Genomic DNA, 15,963 nt, shown 5'->3' with positions numbered 1-15,963 from the left:
AAAACTGATGACGCCAAGGTATCAGAAAAGGGTAGACTATCTCCTAAAGCTGGACATGTTAAACGTTCCCCATCAGATGCAGGACGCAGCAGTGGTGATGAATCCAAAAAGCTTCCCACAAGTAACTCTAGAACAGCTGCTGCTAATGCTAATACATTCGGATTTAAGAAACAGAGTGGGTCAGCCGTAGGCATGACTATAATCACTGCCAGTGGGGCAACTATCACCAGTAGATCGGCTACCCTGGGAAAAATCCCAAAGTCATCTGGACTCATGGGTAGGACCGCTGGTCGGAAGACTAGTGTTGATGGCTCACAGAACCAGGATGATGGCTACTTAGCACTTAGCGCCCGAACTAATCTTCAGTATCGTAGTTTACCCCGGCCCAGTAAATCCAGTAGCAGAAGTGGAGCTGGGAATAGATCTAGCACAAGTAGCATAGACTCCAACATAAGCAGCAAGTCAGCTGGGTTGCCTGTCCCTAAAATGAGAGAGCCTGCCAAGGTAATCCTTGGAAACTCTCTGCCAGGATTAGTCAATCAGACTGATAAAGAGAAAGGGATTTCGTCTGACAACGAAAGCGTGGCCTCATGTAATTCTGTTAAAGTGAACCCTGCATCACAGACTGCTTCTAGCGGAGCTCAAAGTACTCACCAGCAAGGAGCCAAGTACCCCGATGTGGCCTCTCCCACTTTGCGCAGGTAGGCAACAAATTCGTTGATTGTGCAATGATGTTAGTCGGAGCTGAATGATCAGGACTCTTCGAGCCAGGCCTGGCTGTGTTTTGTGGAGCACTTACTATTTAGTGTCCTGCATCAAGGTCTTTGTATTTGCCTTTAATTTCACGTAAACAGGTTGGCCAGTGTTGTAAATACTCAGTACGTCACATGAGAACACCAAAAATTTAGCATTTGGGAAAAAAAAACACTGTCTGGCAGAAAGCTTGGCAGTTGTGTTACAAAAAAATCTTACCTAAAGGCTTTATCCATGCAGTTATCGCAGGAATATTCACATTTCTTATGTGAAGGTTACTGAAGAGTTCTTGCACTAATGTATATGTAACAAGCCTGGTAATACTCCAGTGGTGGATCGAATTGTAAATTGACAACAGGAGAGTTATTTCAGATTTTCATGACAAGAGCGGCATAATTTGACCTGCCATACGTAGATTCACGTGCCTAACCCAAACCGATCTTTCAGTTGTGTGGATTAGGCTAGTGTGTTGCGAAGACTCATAACATCAGGTTATTCGGCTGTATAGAAGAACCCTAAGTAAAGTTACTGTCTAAGCTGGGTTGAATTTTCTTATTTTAATAATATTTTTTAAACAAAAGTCTTTTTTGTCTTCTATTTCTCCACCACTACCTCACACATTATTTTAACATCAACATTGAGTTGGTCAGGAATTAGTTTGTTGATGCAGTATGCGTCAAAGCCTTGATATTGATGAAAGGTTCTGTTAATATTATTTTTCAATTTAATTTGACATTGAGTAGCTTGTCTGTTTCAAGTTGCGGTGTTTTGCATTTCATTTTGTCTTGACGCCCATAATACCCATACAGTTATGCTACATCATCCTGCTTCCAGTGATGTGAGAAAGCCACATTCCATCTGAAGCACCAGTGCAAGCGTAATGGCTGTGATGGCAGCTTAGGCTAACGCTGTGAAGAGTTGTAAACTGTTTCTTTTTAGATGGGTGGTTTTATTTGAAGAGCCTATGCAAGGCTAATTCAAGATACTTCATTTATTTTAATCCCAATTATCATTAGATAAGCCATGTCCTTTAGAATGATGACTTAATTTTGATCAATGGCTACTTAAAAAGAAAGACTCCAATATATCTTTCATTTCTATAGCGTACCCCATGAGAAATGCAGATTTTCAGTGTTGTAAGTCTCGGGCGCATAAATCTTGAAATTTGATCGGAAATTTTTTTTGATTACTAGAAAGCCACGTTGCTAGCCTTGTAATTGAAATACTACATTAGAAATACATGAAACTTCAAAGAGAAGACACTGAGGCTCGATTTAACTGTGCCCTCATTTGATTTACAATTTCACTCTTGAATTTTTCACCAGAATGTCTAAATATTCATGTATTGAAATGCGTCAGAGTTGAACTGGGCCGTATCTACTTACTACTGTTCTCTGGAATGACAGTTAAGAGGATTTTGAGCTCAGTTCTGGGTCAGTTGAGACAAGTTGCACACATTGTTTTTTGCATATTTCCTCTTGGCCCTGTAATTTTTTAATATTATCAAATTGATTAGAACCCATACCTCTGTAATGATATAGATATACCTGTAAGTCTCCAAACATACATAACTTCTACGCTGTCATAACCAGCGGAATTGTATAATTCCGCAATGAGGGCCACCACTGTCTCTGTTCTCTCAGTGTTCCCTTTAGCTCCGGTATTATGTATCTGGCACATCCCTCAAGTGAAACCATCATTTGTCTTGATACTTTTTATTATTACATTGAGCCCTTGTGCTTTGCAATATGTAATACACTGCTTTTCTGTTAACGGAGACATGGAGGAGACATGCGTGACCCAAGAGCCAACTCAGATATGTCAGTCTTGTCAATAAACAGATGTCCTTCCTTGCAGGGTGTGTCCTCCTTTGTAGGGTATGTCCTTCCAGAGTTAACCTCTGTAATGATGTGACTGTCTCGCTGGGTTGGATTTTCTCCGGACTGAAAGGAATGCTCTCCAGCCCGCATCCTCTTGTGAAGGCGTTTGTTTTGAGGTTGTGGTTCAACCAGACGCCGCCTTTGGCAGCAACACGTTTCTGTTTGTGCCGCAGCGTAGCATCTCATAGCGTTATTGGAGGTGCTGTGAAACAGCGTGGTGAAGACTGCATAGCTTAAAAACAACTTGTAAAACTGTTGTGTGGGTGGTTGGGGCTTTTTTAAGCTCTAGGACCCTACCTCGAAGAGTACAGTTCCCCCAGTACAACTGGAGAGGTGGTATGCAGTGGCATAGGAGCAGGAATTTAGGAATGCCCTAAGCAGAAGACCATGTATCGTTGCAATATGGTTTGACATTTTTCTTCATACTCGCTCTAATGACGTTATTTCTAAATAAAACCTAGACTCTAAATGTCTCTAAATCCAAAATAAGAATGGGTTTTATCATTCAGACTGACCTAAGTCAGCGTCTCCTGATCAGTGAGGTGTGGTGTCCAGGTGAACCAAGTCTGCCAGATTTGTGCAGGTTTCTGAGTGTCTGTCTGCACCAGGTGCTGAGAGGATCATGGCACAGAGCAGTGCTGGATGAGGAGGTGGATGTAGGTTGGCATCTTAGCCCCATCGAGCAGTGTTGTCCAGGTGCTCTGTGGCCAGTATGCGGCCGCAGCCATCCAGCCGAGATGTGTTCCAGGCATCTTGCACAGGTACACTGCAGCTGCAGGTAGCACCCACCCAGTCAGCACGGTGCTTCTGGCCATGGCTGGACTTACTGCACGTCTGCTGTAGGGTGCCCAGCTGTATGACACAGCCTGTGTTTCTGTGAAGTGTTGGACAAAGTGACTTCATGTGCACGGCTGGTACAGACGACCTGGGCGTGCTCAAAAGCAGAGAGGGGTTCTGCGCGGTGCGTACCCACCCATAAGTCTTTAGGAGCTCTTGTATTGAAGTGCTGTAGACCTCTATTCTGAGGACTACAGTCCAGCAGATGCCTGCCTTGAAAGATTTCATCTCCAATTCTCCACACTGTTAATAAGAAAAAAGCAAATCCATGTAGGTATGCGTGAGGAAAGCTGAGGTTCCAAAGGCAGTCACAGGAGCTAAGTGGAAGAAACAGAAGCAACGTTTGGGGGTGGTTGTTTGAAGCTAGAGTGAAAAGATACACTTCCTTCATAATTTTTAGGATCAGTTTTAGACTGATAATCTGGTCTTAAGCATGTTTACTTCTAAGACGCTTGTGCACTTTTGGCAGAAGTCATGCAAACTGGAGAAGCTGCAGTCATCCTCCGCCAACTGTGCTCTTAGATCCCCTCCCTTGCACTAGTTCTGGCACTCAGCTAGTCTTCTGCTGAGCCAGGTGCAGGTGCCAAACCAGGTAAAATCTCATTCTACACTTCAAAAAAATAGTTTCCAGCCAGCTTGGCTCCTGAAATGGCACAAACCTACATTTGATATCGGGAAATATTTTTCTTGTAACATTCCAGCAAACGCTGCTTCTGTGCAGAGCACCCAGTGATTTGCACAGAATTTGCCTGGACAACAAGCTTTTCAACCTCTAATACTCCGTGCTTCGGATTAATCAATGCGGTGTTTCTCTGGTATCCATTTTCCATAAGGAGCACGAGACGATACGGCTGTGTTTTCGTTCCGTGAGGCTGTATTTTAGCTTTGTGAAAGTAGTATGTGATGATTCAGAGAAGACACACCTAAGACAGGTTTGAAGCTATCTTAATTCTCCAGGCTTTATTGAAGGCAGCGTGAAGGCAAGGAGATTCGTAAATTTATAGTTGCCTATGTCCAATCTAGGATCATTTACTTAATGTTGGTTTTCTGAAGCTAACAAGATATAAAATATCCTTACATTTAATATTCCATTTTATGAATTTTTCGTGTTATCTTTTTTTACAGACTTTTTGGTGGCAAGCCTAGTAAACAAGTTCCCATCACAACAGCTGAAAATATGAAAAATTCGGTAGTCATCTCCAATCCTCACGCTACTATGAACCAGCAGGGTAATCTCGATTCACCATCGGGCAGCGGTATGCTGAGCAGTGGGGGCAGCAGTCCTCTGTACAGTAAAAACACAGATATGAACCAGTCTCCACTAGCTTCTAGTCCCAGTTCAGCACATTCAGCTCCTTCCAACAGTTTAACGTGGGGTACCAACGCAAGTAGCTCTTCTGCTGTTAGCAAGGATGGCATTGGATATCAGTCTGTCAGCAGCCTTCATACCAGCTGTGAATCCATTGATATCTCTCTGAGCAGTGGAGGTGGGCTGAGCCATAACTCCTCCAGTGGCTTGATTCCAGCCTCTAAAGATGATTCTCTGACTCCTTTTGTCCGAACCAACAGTGTTAAGACTACGTTGTCTGAAAGGTTAGTAGTTTTTTTCTCTCGTATCCATTAAGCTTGTATGTATCTCAAATGTGAATGAAGTCGTGGCAGCAGTAGCCAACACTGTAGATGCAGAATCAAGCTGTGCTTCTTACACGATAATACTGAAAGGTATTACTGGAACATGCAAAGAAGACGTTCCAGGCTAGAAGCCCAGTCCAGAGCAAGAGGGTGGGTTCAGGTGAGGTTTTTAATTTGCTGTGGTAGCCAATGTGACAACTTTTCTTGCCACCATGTTATACCTAATATTTGAATTTTGCATCATATATTATCCACCCAAGTTGATCTGATAGTGATATTCAGAAAAAACTCCAGCATTGTTATAATTTTGATTTGAGAAGCCAACTGTTTCTTGTTAAACTTCATGTTTGTAACATTCGAGAAGCTTTTAAACTGGAAATCATGCTGAAAAGAGAAGTCCCTGTCTCCCCAGTCTCTTGATCCCTTCTCAGCCTCTCCCTGCTGCCCTGTCCCATCTCCAGCTGCTCCCTACAGGTACAGGCATTCGTGTGAATGCTTAGTGAACCCGACTGGGAGATGAATCCATCTGAAAAATGATCACCTGAATTGTATTTCAGACTGATCAGTTCCCCAGCTCCGTAAACGGTGAGATTCATCGGTATCTGTGTGGACACAGAGTAGGAGCTGGGAACAACCTGAGCAGGGAGGAGGGAACAGGACTGCTTTTTCAGCATCGGAGCTGTATTAACGGCACAGGGAGCTAACGTTGGGATAAGCCAGACAATGACTTGCAGTGCATGCTCTCTGAGCGGCCTTTTGTGGAAGGCGGTAGTAGCCCTGCAAGCATTGGAAATCGGCTATATCCTGCTGCGTAATTACTTTGTCAAGTAGCAGTATTTTTGTAGTTGCATCTCGATGGAAAAAAATTACTGCTGACTATAATGTTCTGACAGCTTGGGTTTCTGTTTGTGTTTTATTATAACTCCTTTCTGTTTTCTCCTCTTTTCATTCTAATATTCCTTCTCTTGTTTTCTGTCTCGTTGGACTGATTCTTCTAGCCCTCTTTCTTCCCCTGCTGCTAGCCCCAAATTCTGCCGAAATACTTTGCCCAGGAGACAGGACAGGTAATGCTGTCTCAGGACAGGAGTATGCACAAGGCTGTAGGTTTTGTTGCCCATCTCGGTGAAGCAAATTGTTTTGTGACAGACTCTGCTCAGTTGAGTCCTCTGCTGTGTTCGTCGTTGAGGTGTGAACTGACTCAAAGACATGCCAGTGAGAGTCCCCTCAAACACCCCACCCATCTACCTAAATCAATCCGGAGAACGGCATATGGCAGGGTTGGCATGTTTTTGGTGTTGCTCTTGTTACTGGGAACATCTTTTGGTTTGAGGGGGTATTTTTTTCCTCCCCCCTCATTTCTTTGCCAAAGGCAATTTGAAAACCTTGCTATTTTTTTTTCTACCGATCTAAACTCTCACTAGCATTTCAGCATTCCTCTGGCATGCTGCTTTTCCCACTGCCTTTCGGGCCTGTCCTTTTTGTCGTGAAGTCCCCGTGTCATTCACTGTCTTCAGTCTTTTACTGCAGTTTGGCTCATGAGTGTTTTGCAGAGACTTGGGTACATCCACCCTTGTAAAGACGAATGCTAAAATTGGGAAAAGATGACCTGAATGTAAACATTCTAGCTCACTTTGGCTTACTGCTGTAATTTTAATCACTCCCACGCTGTAATTTAACTGTAAGGATTGTCATTAAATTCATTCATTTAAGCACATGGATATTTTCTTTAAAATCAAATTAACAGACTCTGCTTAGTTACAAGTTCATCAAGTTGTAAAAATACAAACTTGAATATTTGGGGTTTGGATGGTTAATAGACTCATTTTATTTAGCTAATGGAATTTAAGCTAAGATTTGGAAATTTAAGCAGTCTAGGCTCAATACTTTTCCTGCTATACATTGCAGCTGCACAACAGCAATTAGCTGCATTCCCTAGATGGTGTCTGCTGAAAGAAATGATGAGAGAGGGGTTTGGACTTGAAGATTCTCATCAGTTTTCACAAATAGTCTGCCTCACGCCTGCTGAAAAGCATATTTTTAAGCATCCATTTGACGTTTCAAGAGCCATTTTTGTTCATTGTGGGTAGGAGAGATAGCAAAACCACGCTGTGAGCAGATGAGATTCGTTGGCATGGTACCAGATGCATGTTTGTGCAAATCCACACCTGGGTAAGGAGGTTTTTGCATGTTTCTGTAGGAAGGCCCCAGCACCTTTTCCTCTGAAAAGGTGATGCAGATGTTTGTACGTCCTTCTTCGTCCTGATCTTATTCCTTCCCTTTTGTTCTCCTCTGAAGTTCTTTTCTTTTAACTTTTCTGCAGCGACCCACATCTTGATAGGAACACTTTGCCTAAGAAGGGACTCAGGTATTGGTGTTTCCACACGGTTTAACAGCTTTTGTTGTGGCTTTGGAGTTTTGCTTTGTGTTTCTGTTGTGGCTGGTGGTGATGGTCGCAGCGTTTGCGAGAGGTGGCAACAATATTGTTCCTTCCTTTCTTTCTCTCTTTCTTTCTTTCTTTCTTTCTTTCATCCTCAAAGAAGGCCGTTGACCGCTGTGCTTTTTTTCATCCAGTGGCTTCTCCGCTTGAGCAAGAACTGTGGCTTTTGCTGGCTGAATTGCTGAAAAGCATCTCATAAACTGTCACTGGGCTTCGCTTGAAAACGATAATTTGTCAGCTTCTATGGCGATTACATTGAATGACTTGAAATCATTTTCACCCTGGGAACCTTGGTGGTGTTTTACAAATAGAAAAGGTTTTCGGTATCATGCCAAACCTTTTAGGATGAGATTGGACATATTAATTTAAAAAAATGTTTGCTTCGGAATACCTAAATATATAAGGCTCTTAGACATAACTTCGACTCTTCTAGAGAAGAACAAAAAATCCCCAAACAAACTTTTGGCAATTGTATTCTCATACATTTTGTATATCTGTAAGGTGGTGATTTTTATAACATAAAAAACCTGCACCGAAAAAGATTTTTTCCATTGATACAAGCAATTCTAGCAGAATTATCAGCATTAGGTGTATTAATTAAATGCTTTAAGTGTTTACAGAATTTACAGAAGATACCCTAGACAATTTAGAAAATTGCAGCTTCTAGGATCACTGAGCTGACGCCTTGAAGTTGCAGCTGCAATTTATTCTGCGCTGTACACGTCGTGCTTCACAGCAGCTTTGTCCCATGAAGCCGAGTGCTAAAAGCCTTTCTTAAAATGGCATTTTGTTTAAAATGTTGCTGTGGTTCTCAAGTATGTCTCTAATAAATAAAGACTCTCTTTTAAGACCAAAACATTTGAGTGCTGAAGAGGTAGGTATTAATGCTGAAAAAAAAAAAAAATCCATAGTGTGTAAAAGTAAAATGACTGTTTAAAGCCCCTTTCTTAAAAAACTGATAGATGTGCAACATTTAAGAGATGCCGATAGACAGGGGCTGTTGCTTAAGTGCTGAGGCATAAGCAGAAGAAAGTAGTTTGAGTTTTTGCAATTTTAATTACTGTAGTGTTTGCATTGATTTAAAAATAGTATTAACAAGTGCTATCTTACTCTAGAGTATTTAGTTGGAGGGAATCGAATTAATTAAATAGATAATATCAACTAATAACAGGCTCCAAGTGGTTAGTTTTTGGAAGGAGAGCTAGTAACTCATAAGTATTTCTCAAAAACACATGGCATAGCGTAAGACAGACACGGGAATCCATCAGCAGACAAGTGTTTCCACGATGCTCTTTCTGGTGATACCTGTTCGCTATCACGTATTTCACGTAACGCCCGTGGTAACGTGCCTATTTTTCAGGCATATACAGAAGCAGATTTAAAACTTCGCTTAAGCCGAAGCCAGCGGGTGTTTTGCCGTTGATGTTGGCATAAACAACCTTTCCGCTATTTTCTTTGCCTTCAGAAAAGGCTAAACGTAGTTTCCTTTATGATGATTTAATGCCATTCATTTTTAACTGAATGGCATACACCTCCACAGACCTTTATATTAATGTCTCTGGAATATGAATTATTGGGTCACAACTTGTTTGAAAATCTGATAATGGTTTTGTTGACTTGAACTTCGTTATAATATGACAAAAAGCACCAAAATATTAAAATAATGATAGAATTTTGGCATAACCTGAGGAAAGGGTTTCCAAATTGGGGTTTTATTTTTAAATCATACACACGTAATGCACACTACATTGTGTTCTGCAGTGCTGTAGGGCACAACTTGTATCTCTAGCTGCTTGTTCACTTCTAGTTTGGTTACTACTGAGTCACAGGAAAGGAGTTTGTGGGGTTTTCTTCCCCAAACAGAGGTGGAATGAATTAAGAACAGCTTAGAACAGCTTGGAGCAGCTCTTTAGTTCAGAATTGTATTGGGTTTATATAATTAATCCTTAGATTTCATATGAGAGTTCTTCCACCTTTCTTTCCCTGTCTCCCTCCCCAAGTCATGTGACATTTCATGGTGGTTTGTTTGGGTTTTTTTTAAGTTTTAAAGAAATGTCAGTTCATTTTGAAAAACTGTTTGTTTTTGCAGGTATACGCCATCCTCCCAACTCCGTAATCAAGAAGATGCAAAAGAATGGCTGCGGTCCCATTCAGCAGGAGGACTTCAGGATACTGCTGGCAATTCTCCATTTTCATCTGGATCCAGCATAACATCACCCTCTGGAACTAGATTTAACTTCTCACAGCTTGGTGAATAATTATCTGTTTGGATAATCATAGCAATACATTGTGTGTCTCAAAAATAGCATATTACACAATATAATTTTCTTTCAGCAGCTCCAAGTCACAGGTTCAACCTCAGGAAGCGCTTTCACTGAAATGTGTGACTAATTAGCATTATTATCTCATATGCCCAAAGGTGGCATACTTGCAGTAACTCTTCGAAAAGACTTCTCTGGGAGTAATCAGATGCCTTAATATAAATTGCGAGCTATTCAGCAGAGCTATTTGTTAATAGCACACATTGGTGTATTTACAGGACTTAAGACGTTGGCTACCTGTTTAGTAATATTGCTTTAAAATCTAAGCATATTACTTGCTATATGTGCCAGTCTCATCAGTCCAAGCTGTTGTAACTTTGTATGTATTTGTCAAGAGGTTTGTTGGAAAATTGCACAAAGCTCAGCCTGAAATATTACATAAAAATTAGAATAATTTTAAGTCAGCAAAAAAGGCCGTTCCTTCAATTCATTGCATTGACAAAAGTAAACGCTTTTTAAATAAAGAAAACGATAAAAGTTGATTGACAGGATCCATAAAGCATTGCAGATTGTAGTTGACCATATCAGCAATTGAAATAAACTAATTTAAAGCGCTAGTAGTGCTCATCTCTGGTGCGAAGATTAAATATTAGTTGCCTTTGCAATTTGTTTAGGTATGTAAATAAATCCTAACAGTATATATATTGTCGTTAAGTGACATTTGGAAAGTACTGTGTCGAACAGATGTATTTTGTTTCTTCTTGACTTTCGGAAGTCCCTCCATCTTTTCTAGAATGATAAAGAAATAGTATGCAAAATAGTTAAGCCTAGACTTGTGAACTTCTTGTGTTGTGTGAACTAGCAGCAGCTTACACGGTCACTTATTTCTAGTGCAGTTTTGAGTTGCAGCAGTGATGTTTTAGAGCCTTTCTTCGAGTGTGCTGAAAGGAAACGGATTAAACAAACAGCTTTAAATAAACTAACACTTAACAAAATTTCAGCTGAACATACACACAGTGTAATTACATTGCCAACAGCTAACAAACTGTCACGAAAGTTCATGAAAGTACCTCAATGGTCAAAAAAAAAAGTAGGCTTAGGCCCAGAAAGTTAACTATGGAGACTCTTGAAGATTACTTACATTACTGAGCTTAAAAAGCTATTTGGCCACAAGCAGTTAACAAACAAACAAAAAAAAGAAATATTTTTCTGTGTGCTTAAGAAAAGAGCTTGAAGATATCTGAGTCAAGAGAGGGCACTGCGTTTAATTTAATATCAAATGTTGATATGAAAGTTAAGCAGCTTTAAACCGAATTACTACATCTTCTACAATAGTCTGTATCAGTTCATAGAATCATTAAGGTTGGAAAAGACCTTGTAAGATCATCAAGTCCAACCTTCAGCCCAACACAGACAATGACAGCACACCAAGAGGAACCTGCCAGTTGAACAGCAATTTTATTGTTCTCTTTTTTTCCCCCAAAATCAACTAGTTCTTAGTAAATAACAGGTATACTTTTAGCACAAAAGTTGTTTTAAAAAATGTGAAACTGGAGGAGATTTTTTGAACTCTAGACAGGGAGAGTATTGGCTTTTGAGGCAAAATTGATATTTCACATTTCTTAGGACTTCATAGTGAAAAGAAACAATTTTGAAATATACAACTATTAGGAAACTAAAGCTCTGAAAATTTGTGACTTAAATACATATAAAAATGACATTTTGGGGGAACCTGAAGCCTTTGAAGGAGATAGTTCACAAGGCCTGTTCTATATAGGCAAAGTATTGGTTTAAATTCCTTCAGGCATTTTAGTCCTCTTTGAGGAAAGACTGTTCCAAATTAAAGGAGGGATAATTAGTTCATGCCTACAGGATGTTAGTGAGTTGACTGAGCTTGTCTGTAGAAGCATAGGCACAGCACCCAGTGTTTAAAATGACTTTACTTGCTTGAGTTTTCTTATTCACTAGCTTGATTTGCATACCTCTTATTTGAATTCATTGAATTTGGAAAAATAATGAAGCCTGGAGAGGATGACATAAAAAATTTGTGTCTTAAAGAAAAAAAAAAAGTTTTTTGGTAGTCACACAAAAATTAGGTATGAAAATTTGTGGTCGCGCAAATAAATTTGTGTTTATTCTTGACTTTATAGCAAGCCCAACCACTGCAGCCCAGATGAGCCTGTCAAATCCAACCATGCTACGAACCCACAGCCTTTCCAATGCAGATGGTCCTTATGACCCCTATAGTGATACGCGCTTCAGGAATAGCTCGATGTCCCTGGATGAGAAAAGCAGAACCATGAGCCGGTCTGGTTCTTTCCGCGATGGCTTTGAAGAAGGTCGGTAAAGTATGTGATGGTGCTGGAAACGATCAGAAGATGGCATTCTCACCAAGTATAAATTTGGTGCCTTTCAGTTCAGCGTAGGGGTCACTTCAGAGCACAGTTCTCTCTGTGTGGAGCCCTCAGTGTTACATAAAACTTTAGTCCTAGTCATCATTGTTCTGATGATACTCGTTCAGTGATCCTTCTGGCCGGATATAGAAAAGTGTGTAAATGTTGTACCTAGACCATCGCTGTTCAAGAAATTGTTTAAACACATGTTTAGTGATGTCAAAATGACTGTAGTTCATGCTCAGAGTTAGCACATTGAAGTGTTTCCTTGAATGGGAGTATTCTCCTGAACCTGGGCCTCCCCACTTCTGTTTGTAGTATAAATAATTGATATCAGACAGACTGTTGTTTCTATCCCAATTAATTTTTCCAGTATTTAATCTGTATTCAAATTGTCTTTACTTTTTATTTCTACTGAATGTCCTGGGTTGATATTACACAGCTTCCACAGAAGGGACATGAGTAGTTCTTCAAAACGTCTAGGCTCTTCTTTTTAATTCCTCATCATCTTTTCAAGTATATAATCATATCTGATAAAAGAAGCCCACGTAAATAGAAGAAGAAAAAGTCAGTTACCTATAAATAAATACTTGGTTTGGTTGCTACTGATAAAATGACCTAAAGGCTGTAGCAGGAGCAGCTACGAGCACACGTTAAAACCCTCAAGTGTTGTACTTTGAGAAGTCAAGCGTGGGATGAGCTCTGGGAGTGGTTCATAGGAAGGTCATAGGAAGCTCTTCCAGTGTTAGCTCTTTGAGTCTTAAATCTCCTTTCTGGCAAGAGCTGGGAGCTTGGTGGGCTATGAAGTAGTTTGTCACTATAGGTCACACAAGCCTTTGCTTGCTTGCTTCCTCCACTGCCGAAGACCTGCACTTACTCAGCAGTGTTAATACCGGTGCCCCGTTGTTGCTGCTCTGCTAGAGCCAGGCATGCATGGGAGCCACGCTTAAGTGTTTGTTGGGGCCTTCAAGAGCCACAACGTGCCTTCCTGGAGAGACTGGTTATCCCATCAATTTTCTGCCATTGGAAGGGATGGAAAATGCGCATTGGATATGGTTCCAGAAAGATTCAGGGCTAATTCATTATTGAATTTAGCCAATCTGACTCCATTACAGTTAATTGTACTTTAGAGGCCCATGGCTGAGGATCTTCATTAGGGGTTGAAAATCATTAGAATACCACTGTAGGGCTGAAAAGTGTGTCATTGCAGGAATTAATCTTTTTTTGTGCCATGCTCTCAGAAGCTGGGTGATCGTGAGAACAGTCAAAGATTGCTGGATACTTAGTCAGTTGAATTCCATTCTGTGACGAACAGTTCTGCTCTTACTGAAGAGTTCCTTAATATAATCTGTGAAGGCATTTAAATCACTGCGTCTGTGTTATATTTGAGTGATTTACCGAAAGAGCTACTACAGCAAAACTTACTCAGGTTTTATTGAAGACATTCTTAAAAAAAATTGTAACCTTAGTCTTTCAAGTGTGCTTAAGATTGCAGCAGTGTTGGAGGTTAAACTGTCTTTTATAATTCAGAAATTCTTGCCCAGGGGAGAGGCTAGTTTGGAGTAATATTTAATAAGTATTACATGTTTGAGGATGAACCATTTTAGAAAAAGGAAAGGAAAAGCGAAGAGTTACGTGGAACGTTCTGCGAAACGCTTTTAATTCATTTAAAAGAAAGTCACGAAAATGAAGTCCAAGAAAACCCTACCAAGGTATGGACTTGAAAGCAGTGGAAAAAGATTAGCTTTGTAAACAAGGAAGGAATTTGACCCTACAGTGTACATGCTGAAGAAGTTCCTTTCAGATTTTCCTAAATTTTTGGCACCTAAGAGGATAATATTTTACCAGCTGGGATGAATGTTTACGTGCAGTCTCCGTATTTTTGTCTTCAGTCACTTCAGTCACTTCTGTGGCCGTACAGGAGGCAGGTACAGCCTGCTTATTAGCTCCTTTATTTCTCAGGGAATCATAAGTTATAAGTGAACGAGTGGTTCTGAATATGGCATGCATGTTGTCCTGTGCTTTCAAACCCATGGATCTAATTCACCTTCACAGAATGAGAGAATAGACCAAAAAGTATGAATACGTCGTTCACCTTCATCTTGAGAGAATAGATCACAAAGTATTATAGAAATTAGATTAGTGGTTAATGGACAAATTAATTTTATACAAATCAGCCAGTGTCAATGAAGCATAAATCCAGGTCTTAAATAAAGCTTACCAACCTACTTCTTAATTATTTATTAGCACATAAGATTACAAGACACTTGTTCCTTACTAACTTCAGCAGGGCCAGGATTTAATCTTAAAAGACTTTTTTTCTTCTGTCTCCACGGTGTGAAGTACAGTCATGTTCTCTCACAACACGGTGTGTAGGTCGAAATGTTAGTCAGCCTTGCCGTACCTAACTCTTGATAGGAAGGGTTTTGAGACTGGAGAGATGCCAGCAGGAGCAGCCTCCAGACTATCCAGAACTTCAGGGGCAAAAGCACAGCCTAAAACTTGAGTGGTCTCTTGACTATCCAATTTATCTGCTTCCCTGGCCATAAGTCTTCTCCAGGAGCTGTGCTGCCTAGAGAGAAAGGAATTAAATTCATTGGCGTTGGGATATACATTTCTATTCTTTTTTGTACTACTGACTGCAATACCTGTTGTTCTTTCTACTCTTTGGACAGTTGATCGTGGCGAGACCGTGTCTTTCCTAACGTTAAACATTATACATGCTTGCATATGCATTTATAGTGCTTTAAAATAATAGCTCCAAAACAATTCGGGTTTGTAGCCTGCAAGCAGATGCATGTTAACTGCAAAAAACAGGAATCACATCAAGAGCATAACTGCCTTCAGGCTCCTAATGAAATAGCCTTAAAGTAGCCATCTGCAGATACTTTAAAAAGAAATTATGCAAAAATATTAACTCCTTAGTTGACCCTGAAACTAGAAATCTCAAATTATATACACATTCAAGTGTAGCAGTGGTGATGTTTTACCAGGCAGGAACATGATTCCCAGACTTATGCTTTTTTTTTCATTTTGAGTCTTCCTTCCTCCTTTAACTTCCCAGTGTGATCTTAAAAATTCCAGTTGATGCTAACTCAAAAATGTGGGTTTCCCAATCCATTGTAAGGAGATTTGTTTCTCCTCTGGCCAGTTGGTATGGTTGCTTTTTTGAATACGTCTCCAGTAGTAAAAACTGCACAAAGGAAGAGTATCGAGAGGCAAACGAGAAAATGATCTTATATTCTCTGTACGAGTCCATCGGTGGCCTTGTGCAATATGGCCTGCACTTTGGGCTTCCCATCTTGAAAAAGGCGGTCCTAAGGGTAAAATGCAGGTAAAAAGAGAAGTGACAAGATCTTAAGTGCATAGTGTCTATGATATGAAGAAAATAGCTTAGGGATCTTCCGCTTGGAAAAATTAGGACTGAAGGGAGGTGATAATATATCATTTAGTACATTATAAAGAGGTTGGCTATCCATTACTTGTCGTATCGCAGGGGTGTGGAGACGCTTAAGGAACTTACTGACTGATTCAGCAGCAGGTCTAAAACGACTGCAAAGAATTAGACTTCTAAACGCGAGAAGAGTTTTTTATCACAGACAAAGCGTATCAGTGGATTCAGAAGCAGTTAAGCAAGTTAATGGTAGAGAGGTCACAGCAACTATGAAAAACAATGGTCTTACTGCAGTTTCCATCTCAGGATTTTCCATCTCTGCTGATTCCCAGCAGAGGCAAAGGTGTACCTGGGGAAAAATCACAGGGTATCTGCC

The 15,963-nt window shown here is 40.4% G+C and overlaps 1 protein-coding gene across 1 annotated transcript in view; it reads left to right on the top strand.

Annotated features, from left to right (window-relative positions):
- The window catches only part of LOC104617232 (neuron navigator 2-like), a gene marked incomplete at both ends in the record, with an annotated part of 27,420 nt that overhangs the window by 7,567 nt on the left and 3,890 nt on the right, over positions 1 to 15,963 (top strand). The window contains 5 exons of the mRNA XM_010282487.1: positions 1 to 701; positions 4,596 to 5,063; positions 7,423 to 7,467; positions 9,629 to 9,789; positions 11,951 to 12,139. The exon at positions 1 to 701 is cut by the window's left edge and continues 1 nt beyond it. Of these exons, the coding sequence (XP_010280789.1) occupies positions 1 to 701; positions 4,596 to 5,063; positions 7,423 to 7,467; positions 9,629 to 9,789; positions 11,951 to 12,139 (1,564 nt within the window). The remainder of the gene's footprint in view (positions 702 to 4,595; positions 5,064 to 7,422; positions 7,468 to 9,628; positions 9,790 to 11,950; positions 12,140 to 15,963) is intronic.

Source organism: Phaethon lepturus, unplaced genomic scaffold, assembly GCF_000687285.1.
Source record: "Phaethon lepturus isolate BGI_N335 unplaced genomic scaffold, ASM68728v1 scaffold26032, whole genome shotgun sequence".
NCBI lineage: Eukaryota > Metazoa > Chordata > Aves > Phaethontiformes > Phaethontidae > Phaethon > Phaethon lepturus.
Note: the sequence above shows the minus strand (reverse complement) of the source record. Positions and strands in the feature narration are given on the sequence as shown.